The sequence below is a fragment of the Cervus elaphus genome, chromosome 20, assembly GCF_910594005.1.
Source record: "Cervus elaphus chromosome 20, mCerEla1.1, whole genome shotgun sequence".
Classification (NCBI taxonomy): domain Eukaryota; kingdom Metazoa; phylum Chordata; class Mammalia; order Artiodactyla; family Cervidae; genus Cervus; species Cervus elaphus.
Window position 1 is genome coordinate 126,884,306 of NC_057834.1, and position 12,250 is coordinate 126,896,555.

General features: G+C 41.8%; 1 protein-coding gene across 14 annotated transcripts in view; it reads right to left on the bottom strand.

Annotated features, from left to right (window-relative positions):
* Nucleotides 1–12,250, bottom strand: part of MACF1 (microtubule actin crosslinking factor 1) — a 339,001-nt gene that overhangs the window by 223,276 nt on the left and 103,475 nt on the right. The window contains exon 1 of one of the 14 annotated variants that reach the window (XM_043878620.1): nt 10,308–11,228. The exons of 11 other annotated variants lie outside the window; for them this stretch is intronic. In XM_043878620.1, the coding sequence (XP_043734555.1) occupies nt 10,308–10,416 (109 nt within the window). In that variant the 5' untranslated portion in view covers nt 10,417–11,228. Of the gene's footprint in view, nt 1–803; nt 982–10,307; nt 11,229–12,250 lie in introns of those variants that run through there. 2 more of the 14 variants (XM_043878611.1, XM_043878613.1) reach the window with 2 other exon arrangements.

Below are 12,250 nucleotides of genomic sequence, written 5' to 3' on the forward strand. Positions count from 1 at the left end.
AATGGACATTTTAACATCAAAAATGTAGAAACGGCAATTTCAGAATAAAGAACAGTTCTTTAAGTAAGTTATGAAAAGCACACACTATATTTTCCTTATCTTATCCATTTTACTGGGAATTGATGACGATGCCTCCAACACCAGTCTGTACACCCTACAGTTTGGAAGCCAAGAAAACCTATGGCCAAAAAGGCTAGGCCACTTGCTCAAGGTCATAGAATATCATTTAAACAAACTCCTCTCCTTTATCAAGAGATCTAAGCAACAAGACTCCTCCTAGCCTCCAAATCTTCTCGAGGTCCCCATCCCCAGAACACCTTCAAGTCTTTTTCCCTCCTCACAGCTAGCAAGAGAGTAAGTAAGTGCACGAGAATTAGCAACCAGCCCCAAAGAGGAAAACCTGGGCCATGACTCCACCCTCCCCTCTTCCCACAATCCTGTCTGCTCCGAGGTAGACTCTGTAACCAACCAACTTCTCCTAAAAATATGCCCTGGACTTTCAGAACATAACTTAAAAGTAGTTTCCTGATTCAGACAGAAGCGTGAGCATGAATTCACTCTCTATAAAAAAAAAAAGTCCCACACCCAAAGCTTAGGCTCTTAACTGCCAGTCACTACAACTTTAAGAAGTTCCCCAGGAAGTCGGGGACCAATGGTCTCTCCCACTGCACGTTTTAACAAGCTCAAAGGCTGTAAATGCCTCCAAGGCTTCTGAGTCCGTGCGTTCCTGTGAGTCAGTGAGAGTAAAGACTATCTGGGACCCTCAGGCCCAGGCAAGGAATAAAGAAACTTCACATACTGACCCATACAGCACATGCGGCCAACCAGCTGGGTGCTGAACTCCTGCGCATCTTGGTAACTGGGCCACATGTCGCCAGCGTCTGCTGACCCTGCCTAGAAGGAAGGTGTCCCAAAGAACCTCCAGCTAGGGGCCTGTGTACCCCCTGCAGCTCCTTAAAAAAGGCTGCGAAGTGAACATAGACAGGCAGCCAAAGGGCCGTGCAATGAAGAGAGACAGCAGAAGTTCGGAGAAGTGGCTCCACCCACCACTTCCTACTGACCTCCTCCCTCCCCTTGAGGTCAGAGAGGAAGCTCCTCCCTGGGGCACTTCCAAACTGGGTCCAGGTCTTCATGCAAAAGGCATCCTATTCAAAAGCGGCACCAGCTCAGTGTTGGCAGACCAACGGCAGCAGGCGAGGTGGGCACTTCGAGTGCAGAAGTCCAGCCGCATTAGTAACTGAAGTAAGCCTGGTTAGGCAGAAGCCAGTCTCTGAGTTACTCTCCTCTTTCAGAATAGAAGCTTATGACCCATGAATCTGAGACAGTTGCAGGAGGGCTGGGGAGGTAAAATGGCTTACTGCCAAGTGAAGCACACAGTACCCAGAGCCCAGCCTGTCCCTAGGGCTTGACTCTTCTCAGGCCAAATGTCTAAATACAGTGTTAAACGACTGAAAACGATGGTCTCTCCCACTCTCCCGCAGTACGAAGCAAGTCTATACACTGGTCGCTGCCAACCGATTCCTAGATTCTGAAGGGACCTTCATGTCCCAACTTACAGCTGCCCAGAGTCAAGTCTCTCCCCAGTGATTCCACCTACTTTACAGAGTGAGCCTGGCCCCAGCCAGCCTCTAGGTAGACCTAGTATAGCAGATCTCATCAGCGTCAAAAGTACTGTTGTCTTGCCGCTCCGTTCTTTCCCCTCCTCCATCCAGGAATGTCACCCCAAAGTCCCCTACCTCTTCCCAGACCCTCCCATTTGTCTCTGCAGTCAACGCACTTGACTCAGCCGTGCCAGGAAGCCTTTATCCTTCAGAGGAACGCTGCTTGCTTGTTTGTCCAACTTGTTTTCCGAGTCTTGGCTAATTGTGCCAGACACTGGAATGTTGAAGGAATACAATGAAGGGCTTTTTCATTCAGATGGCCCGGCCCATCGCTGCTTCTTCACAATTCTGACCCAACCAGGAGGCAGAAAAAGCCGAGCCTCTGTTGCTGTCAGGACAGACGCTCTGATCCTGTCCCCACACCACTCAGAAGGCCCCACTGCAGATAAGGGCCTAATCGCTGGCCCTGTGCTCTAGCTCCCTAAATATAACTTCTTCAGGCTAATGCTACTTCCAATCCTGTTCCTGAAGACAGGGAGGGAGGGCCAGCACCCAGAAAAGCAAGTTTCCAGAAGTTAGCCTGAGAAACTGCAAGTGGGAAATAAAAAGTAAACAAGTTTACCAAGCAGGTCACTCAGGATAAACAAGCCCTGTGACCTGCCTCAGTTCCCTGACAGCTTCCTTACCCTCTGCAGGGCATCCCTCTCACCTGCCAACAGCAATAATCCTGTTACTACTTACTAATAACAGGACTCACAGCTGACTTTATCCCACCTTGACTAAGCTCCTAGTCACCCCAACCACCTGTGACAATTCTGCTCAGTTCGTTCCTCTTATTAGAGTCTTCTTAGTCTTGGAGGAAGGGTTCTCTTAGAATTTACCTTGTCCTAGGAAAAGAAAAGCATAAGAAATAGGGAAGAGAGACAAAAGGGGAACAAAGATTTCCTGATTCATATTTAGTAACCTTTTCCTTTAAAAGATTTAAATTCCTTCAGTGCAGGGGCTGTCTTTAGTTTTCATATCCCAGTCTCTAACACATTTAGAAGGCACTCAATAATCCAAGCTAAAATTAACTGAGCATCTACTATAACTGTTAGTTCACATGCAATGTGCTAAAAACTTCAAACAAATATCATTTCATTTAATCCCAACAATTCTCTTGGGAAGGTGAACCAAAGCCTGCCTTTTTCTCACTCCCCTAGGATCTAGGCAGAGCTTATTTCCCTTGAAGGTACTAGAGACTGAGGAAAGTAAGAGAAAGCTGTGGGGACAAAGTCAGTCTAGCCACCAGGAGATAGGCCTTCCCTTTAGGATCCTAGGAGATTCTGACCCTCAAAACGGAAGCCACTGCTGACAGGAAAGACAGGACCCTGACGGAGACAGTCAGCTCTTAATTACCGGAGAAAATCAGCCAGTCTGTGATTACCCAGGTCATTCTCATTCCTTTTTAGCCCAATGTTTAGTCATTTCATAGTTCACCAGATGTGAGAGGCAGGAAAAGGTGAATCTGGCTGCTCCCTGCAGATTCATTAAAATGCTGAATGGAAGGAAGAGATAGATTCAAGCCAATATTTCCATGGCTAGAAGTTATCTGAGAATTTACAGCTACTGGCTTTCTTACTAGCACAGAAAACTGAAGCTATTCATTTATTTCCCAAAACATGAAAATCACCCACTATTGAGGATAATAAAGCAGACATAGTCTTTCCTTCTAATGTGTGTGACAATGATTCATAACATATCACTAACTTTTTATACATTTCCACATTGGCGTCTACCATATTTTTAAATTCCCAACTGTAAAAACAAACATTTATATTTTGTCCCAGGAGTCTACATGAAAGTGCAATGTCTTCACTGATATCTTTTGGTTTTTTAAGTATAATAATGACAGCAAAAAAAAAAAAAAATAATGACAGCAAACAATTATACAGTCCTTACCACATGTAGAATATATTCTAAGAACTAACTCAAAGCAACCATGAAGTATTATAAACCCCATTTAACAAACGAGGAAATAAAGGCCCATATAGATTACTGTCACTCTGCCAGCAGGGCAGAGACAGGAGGAAAATACAGGCAGTTTAACCCCAGACTCTCAACAAGTTCTCAATAACAATTCCATACTATATCCACGTGTGGCCCAGATAATTGCGCTGTCAGAATTGCAGAACACTGGAGACTTCAGTCTTTTTTCTTCTCATGCTAATTAGAGATCTGAAGTCCAGAGGAATTAAGTGACTGTCTAATATCACATAGTAGTAATAAGCACAAAAGCCAGGATTTAGAACCCAGATCTTCTGACTCCAAGTTCACTGGTCTTCCCACACAATACACAACCTAGAAAAAAATAACTAAGGAAAGAAAAAGAGAAAGACTACATCTTGATTACAACACCTAATGCTTTAGTTATTTCAGCAAAGATATATTAGGTATTTGACCATTTGTTTAAATATCTGCATATCTATTATATGTCTGACCCTTTGTGGCCCCATGAACTGTAGCTTGCCAGGCTCCTCTGTCCATGGAATTTTCCAGGCAAGAACACTGGTGTGGGTTGCCATTTCCTTCTCCAGGAGATCTTCCCAACCTAGGGATCGAACCTGGGTCTCCAGCATTGCAGGCAGATTTTTTTTACCATCTGAGCCATCAGGGAAGCCCCTAATAAAATGTTAGATAATACAAGTGGACCATGGCTGATTCATGTCAATGTATGACATGACAAAAACCATTACAATATTGTAAAGTAATTAGCCTCCAACTAATAAAAATAAACAAAAAAAAAAAAAATCACTCAGTAATTCTGACTATAAAAAAAAAAATACAAGTGGATGCTGCACAGCCTAGTCATAAAGAAAGAATCAAAATTCAAAGCAATCTTGGACTTCCCTGGGGGTAGAGTGGATAAGAATTCACCTGCCAATGCAGGGGACATGGGTTCAATATCTCATTTGGGAAAATACCGCATGCCACAGAGCAACCAAGCCTGTTCACCGCAAGTTCAGGGTTCCTGAGCCCGTGCTCTAGAGCCCACGAGCTGCAACTACTGAGCTCACGTGCTGCAACCACTGAAGTACATGTGCCCTACAGCCTGTGCTCTGCAACAAAAAGCCACCACAATGAGAAGCCCATATAACCCAGTGAAGAGTAGCACCTGCTCACCGCAACTAGAGAAAGCCCATGTGTAGCAATAAAGACCCAGCACAGCCAAAAATATAAAATAATTATTAAAAAGTACTTAAAATGTACTAAAAAAAATTTTTAAGCAATCTCAAAAATCTATACCAAATCTCATAGGACAAAATTTCATTAGAATGTCTTTAAGTCTTATGCTGAAGTTCTAGAAAACCAAAGGAACAGCAATCTTTGGAGGGGTGACAACAACACTTCATGCACAGGGTTTGATCATTTTATAACTTAGGTTTAATGAGACTCAACAGTGTAATGGAGCAGCTTAAAAAAAAAAAGTCATGGTACAATTCTAGATTGTACTTCATATGGTCCAGATTCAGGAATTATAGCTGGTCCTTCTAGTAGGATGCTGGAAATGAAAAAAACCTTAAGAGATTGGATTGTCAACTCTTTCATTTTACAGAGAAAGAAAACAAGATCGTAGGGGGAAATCTGTCCTTTCACAAACAAAAAGTTCTTCTTAAGTATATAAATAAAGCTTTTTTCCTGTTTACACTACCACCATATGGATATTAATAAGCTAAGGCACAGGGCAACTCTATACTATTCAGTTATCCTATACTAAGCACCTACTTCAGGCCTCACATCAAGCTCAGCAAAGCCCTGTAAATATACAAATGAACCAGGCATGGTTCCCACTACAGCTTAATCTAATGATATCTTAATTCTTTCATTTACTTATTCAAGTAACATTCACTGACATCTATTCTGTCACAGACATTTAAGAAACTGAGATGAGTAAGAGTTCCTCTTCTTAAAGATCTTACAATCTAACAGAATCTAATTAGTGGGGAGAGAAACAAGCTAAAAAAAAATGACAACACAGGTTTGAATAGGAAGTATTAACAGAATGCTACAGGAGCACAGAAGAGTAACTTTTATTCCAGTCAAGGAAGGCTCTCCAGAAGTGCTAACCACTTACCTTGAAGGACAAGTATTAAGTTGTCCAGTTAAAAAGAAGATACAGGCATTTCAGGTAGATGTCTACAAGTTTTAAATGATGTTTCAGCACTGAGTGCTTATAAGGCCAAGACAGGAAGTAAAACAAGTGAAACAGGCAATGGGCAGATCATAAAAACCCTTTTATCTCCTGCTAAAAAGTTTGAACTTCCTTTTAAAAGCAGAAAGAAAAGCTTTAATAGATTTTAAGCAGAAGAGTGACATAGACAGCTCTGCAGTTTAGAAAGATCATTCTAGCTACAGTTAGAAGACAGAGGGGGTAGAGGAATATAGAGAATGGGTAAAATAGATTGTTTCAACAATAGATTGTCCCAGAGAGGAAAAATGAAGATGTAAGCTAAAACAGTAGGAAGTTTGGGAAACAAGAAGATAATATATGTGAATACAAGTGTAGACATGGTGTACTGAAAACTATGTAAAATTTCAAGTACTAAGTGAGTGCCAAATTCTGTCTTATAGGTATTATATGGCTTCAGTAGAAATTGTGTCTTCCTGTTCTCTTTTACATCTGCTAAAGACATGTTGACTTGGGAACCTGACTGTAAAAGTCATGTACATATATAACAGTGTCTCACCAATGTACTCCTAACATCTAGAAAAAATAGTGAAGGAAAGCTAAGGTATAGTAATCACGGTGCCTTCCCCATGTTTCTGCTGTACTTCCTTCACCTCTCTACACACACACATGACCACCACATTTTCAAAGCAAAAATACTTTAACTGTCCAAAGGGAATGCTAAAATGATAAGGAGTTAGGAAATTTAATTGCATGAGGTAACGGAAAGAGAATTCTTTAGGCTGGTGCAGACAGCTTAAGTATAAGCAAGCCTGACAACTAGAAGAGGGAATACAGGTATTTTTATGACGCAGTTACATCCTGATAAACCCAGCATAGGTTAAAAATATCCTAAGCCAAGGCTTCCCTGGTGGCTCAGTGGTAAAGAATCCATCTGCCAATGCAGGAGACATGGGTTCGATAGCTGATCTGGGAAGATCCCACTTGCCACAGAGCAGCTAAGCCTGTGCACCACAGCTACTTGCTCTGGAGCCCATGAGCCACAACTACTGAGCTCATGTGTTGCAACTATTGTAGCCTTCACACCTAGAGCCTGTGCTCCGCAATAAGAGAAGCTACCGCAATGAGAAGCCCATGCACCAGAACTAGAGAGCAGCCCCCACTTGCTGCAGCTAAAGAAAAGCCCACACAGCGACGAAGACCCAGCACAGCCAAAAATAAATAAATAAAAACTGCAGGAAAAAAAAAAATCCTAAGTCAAAACTGCATTTGATATAGCTAACCATTTGATATAGCCAAACATCATCACTTGGCTGAGCCTAACTTAAATGTGCACAGAACACTTACATTAGCCTACAGCTGGGCAAAATCATCTAGTACAAAGCCTATCTTATAATGAAGTGCTGGATATCTCATGGAATTTACTGAATACCATACTGAACATGAAAAACAATGACTGTGTGGGTACAGAATCATTGTATCGGTTGTTTACACCCATGATCATGTGGCTGAATGAGCCCTGTGGCTGCTGCCAGTGCTCAGCATCAGGGGAGAGTATGCACTGCCTGCCACTAGCCTAGGAAAAGATCAAAATTCAGAGAATGATTTCCACTGAATGCATATTGCTTTCACATCACTGTTAAAATAAAAAAATCTATCAAACCATCAGACAGTTGGGGACTGTCTATATACTTGATCTCTGCCGGGCAGAATTTGGCTGATGGGCATAAATCACAAAGAGGCAACTTTCAGCTTAAAAAAGAACTCTACTACCAACAGAATGAATAGTCCATAGGTTGTATGTTCTCCAAACAGAGACCTTCAAGCAAAAAGAGCAACTTCTGATAAGGGCAGGACTAGGTAAGAAGTTGGGTTGGTTAATAGGCAAGGTCACTTTCAACTCTAAGAGCAATATAGAATATGTGATCAACTTTAAGAATGGAAGAAATCAGAAATGTACACAAGCACAATGAAGATTTACTCGAGTTCCATATCTTAGAACTCTAGCACTAAGGAACCTAGTGATTTCAACTGAAACAGCAGAAACTTTTCAAACAAATCTTATATGGAACTCAACATATATAACATGTAATTTCAGTATTTAATAGCATGAATCAATTTTACAGATTCAAATTTATATTACTTATTTAAAGCCAAATGACTTAACCAATCAAGTAATTTTGATTGAAATTAGAGATTACTTAATTATAGTTATATCAGCCTCAGCTTCTTGTTTATTTCTGTGCTGTATTTTACTGCAGGGAACCTTTTTTTTTTTTAACTGCTTTATACAAATAGTAACAGTTTCAGTTTGCCCCTAATCTCAGGATATTATTCAAATAAATCGATACAAGAGCATGAAAGAATAACAGAAATATTGTTTCAAAGTTAAATGCCTTCAATATCTAAAAACTATGTACATTCTTATAATGTGTAGATATGATTAGAAAAGTGGGGCAAGGAGCACAGAAACTGGTAGTACACTAAGCCAGCATTACAATGGGATCACTTAATGACGTGTCACCCACTCACTATTACAACTGAACATCTGAGACTTGCCTAGAATTTATTAAGCACAGGACTCATGTTCTGCAGTGTGTTCTGCAATACTGTACACACTTGCTATTAACGGAGGAAGAAAAAAAAAAAAAAAGACCAGACTAGAAGATGTAATCTTCACTTTTTTAATCAACAATACATTCATAAGCACTATAAATATATACACAGAAATGAGGGAGAAACTTTATTCTGGTGATGTCCAACTGGCAGACAGCACATTAGAGTACACATGTAATTTTAAAATACATATTAATAGATAAAATACATCTTAAAATTTAAATTAAAATGGGTTCAGAACCTCCAAAGTAATTCTGTGAAAGTTTTAGAATTCATATTCTCCAACTGAAAAAAAACACCACTCTAATTTTACGGATAAACTGAACATAGCATATTCCCAATATAACTAATAGGTACTAGAATCAAAGTTGTTTCATAAAAATAAAAAGCTTTTACAGTGTATTTTTCTTCTTTTTACTACAGCTGTTTGTGAAACTAATATTTCTAAAACATAAAGAAGCCATTTCAAAGACAGGGCTATGACTTCTAAGTTCAAGAGCAAATCTTATACTGAGGATAAACTTCTTAAAATATTAATGAACTAGTGGTTGAGAAATGCCATTACCATCATGCACAGAAAAATGAAAATGAAAGCATCAGCCTTCGCTTAAATAATATTTACTTTTCTCATTGCATATGATATAGCATATAGAGCCAAATAACTCATGCCTGCCTACTCCTTTCTTTATAAGCTCAAACACAGGCTTACACATCAGGAAAGTCACTTTGGGCTACCTTCTAAAACACACTACTACACAAGTGAACACATTTCTAAATGTCTCTCTGCTTTTGCTGATACAGATGCACATTGGGATCTGAATATTTAGTCATAAGCTTTTCTAGGACTTACTGGAAAAAGACACTGGGAATGACTGAATCTAATTCTGCCAAGCATTCATGAAATTCTAATAGTTTCCTAAATAATAAGTCATCAAACCTGTACCTTAATTGTAAGATACAAAGCAACAGGTGTTGCTTCAATAGGTTGGCTTGAAGGCAGTAAGCGGGTCACAAAGACAGTAAGTACTAAAGGCACAGATCTGAGAGTGTACTCCAGAAAAAGCTGGACTGTATCAGTCCTCAGCTGTGGAGGCTTAGAATCCGCTAAACACAGGGCTGATCCCAGCACTGGGCATTTAAAAGCCAAAGGAATATAATGCAGCAAATAGTAATTCGGGAAGAAAGAGGGGTCTGCTACCACTCAAGAACAAAATGAATAAACAAGATTTTAATATCAGGATCTGAATATTCACCTGGGGAAAAGAACAGCTAACTTCCTTGCATTGAACAGGATGCAAGATGGCTTGGATACACATTGTGTAAACTGTGTGGCTGTGTGAGGGGAAAAGAACATTTCAATCCTACCAAAGAGAACAGAGGCGTCCCTGTGTTCCCTGATGCACCTCGGCAAGGACAGCCGGCCCCCCTTCCTCCCACTGACCTCCCCTCCTCTGCCTTTTCTCACCCGAATAATTAGCAAATCCAGAAACTTCTCTAATCCCACAAGTTCTCCCACATTTATACCTGGAGGAGGGTGACAGAGTTACTCTATGTTTTTGGTTAAAAAAAAAAACAGATCCAAAAACTACTCTGAGACTGAGAAAGTAAGGAATGGAAGGGCTTAATTCTATAAGGAAGGACACAAGTCATCAGAGTCGCCACTTCCCTCAGCCTCGAGCCCAGACATCACCTCATCTCACCAGCACCGCCTCACCAGACAAGCCTCACAGAGCAAGAAAGGGTCCAGTCCTAAACTGGTCCCAGAGCAGCCTGGTTTCCTCAGCAGGTCCCCCACACACTCAGGTCTGATAGCCCGCAGGCTGTGCTGGCCCTTTAAGGAAAGCAAGTGGGAAGACTTCTGCCATCCACCCCACCCTCAAAAGCCCCACAGCAGATTCCAAGAAGCACTGGGCACCCATTACCTGCTCTGCCTCTGGCACATCTTTTCCAGTATAGAACACCGGCAACTCCAAGAATGTGAGTCAAAATAAAGATGGTTGGTGGCAAATAAGACGAATCTAAGAGAGGCATTTCCAGGCCCGTCCTTTCTCCTCCCCTGAGTTAGCCACAAGCCCACAGCTCGGCACAGCCTCTGAATGCCTTTCTCCTGAGGTTACTGCTGTCCTGTACTATCAGCAGAGGCAGAGGCCCGCAGCTCAGTGTTGTCAGAAACTTCCTGGCGGCTTCTCCCCCATCTCGCCTCTGTTTTTCAGCACGCAGTAGTAGATGGGACTAAAACTCTACAGTGTGTCTCAGACAAAGCCCAGGAAACAACTGGCCAGAGGGGGAGGGGAAAGGGAAGGAGGAACCAGGAGAGCAAAAGGGGCGTCTAAGCTAGTGCTGAGCTGACTCAAACTCTATCTTTGGCATCCTCTGTTCAGCTTAAACAAACAAGCCTCAGACCCTTCTACAAGATGGGAGGCTGTCAGAGGACGTCACACTCTTAACTTTCCATTCCCAGCCTGGCTGGGATGGAGCCAGAAGAAAAAAGTCACAGCAGCACCGGGGAACCACTAGCAGGGAGGAGGTAAAGCACAGAAGGACGTTTAAGTGTCCACAAGCTCCCTGGCACAGTGGGAGGGCAATCCTTCCACACCCACAACCCGGGAGGAGGAGGCGAGGGACCGGAACATCACTGCAGAGAGGATGACATGCAGAACAAGCTCCATGAAACAGACCTGACATCAGGCATGCTGACGATCAGCAAGGAGGGCAAAACTGCTCCACGGGTGTGTTTTCCAAAAGTTGGAAAATCTACCTGATGTCTCCCAGCTGCCCGAGGGGACAGGAGGACACTCAATGACAGCAGAAAACAAGGCCTTTCAGGAAACTAAGACCTGCTTGCAAAGGAAAACTTGAAATGGACACTGTAGCAGCAACTGAAAACATTTTAAGACTTACCCACCAGTAGAATGACTAAAACCAAGTCCTGGCAAGATGTAAAGCAACTGGGAACTCTCATATATTGCTGGTGGGGTGAAATCGGCCACTCCAGAAATTACTCTAGAAAACAGTCATACACATACTAGAATGACCAAGCAATATAAGTCCTAGGTATTGACTCAAGGAAAATGAAAACATGTGTCCACACAAAAACCTGCACATAAATGTTTATAGCAGCTTCATTCAAAACAACTAAAACCTGAAAACAACCTGAATGTCCATCAAACTGGTGAACTAATAATCTGTGGTGCATCCATACAAGGGACTACAACACAGCAATATGAAAGGAACATACCCTTGATACATACAACAGCATGGATGAATCTCAAGAGTATCAAGCTACATGAAAGACGCCAAATACAAAATCACACATACTGTGTGATTTCACTAGAAAAGGAAAACTATAAGAACAAAAATCAGATAAGTGGTTGCCAGGGGCATGGGGTGAGGGAAGGGAACAGAATTCAAAGGAGGAACACAGAAAATTTTACAAGGTAATGGAAATGTTCTATATGCTGATGGTGATGATGGTTCCACTACTATATACATTTGTCAAAATTCACAACATTGCAGATTTAAATGGATGGATCTTATCGTATATAAATTATATTTTTAATTAATTTTTTATTTTGGCTGTGCTGGGTCTTCATTGAGGCACTTGGGCTTTCTCTAGATGCAGTTCCTGGGCTTCTCTTGTTATGGAGCATGGGCTCTAGAAAGCGCAGGCTCAGCAGTTGTGGCACGCAGGCTTAGTTGCCCCGTGGCATGTGGGATCTTAGTTCCCTGATCAGGGATCAAGCCCATGTCCCCTGCATTGGACGGTGGATTCTTCACCATTGGATCACCACTTCAATTCAGTCGCTCAGTCATCTCTGACTCTTTGCAACCCCATGAATCACAGCATGCCAGGCCTCCCTGTCCA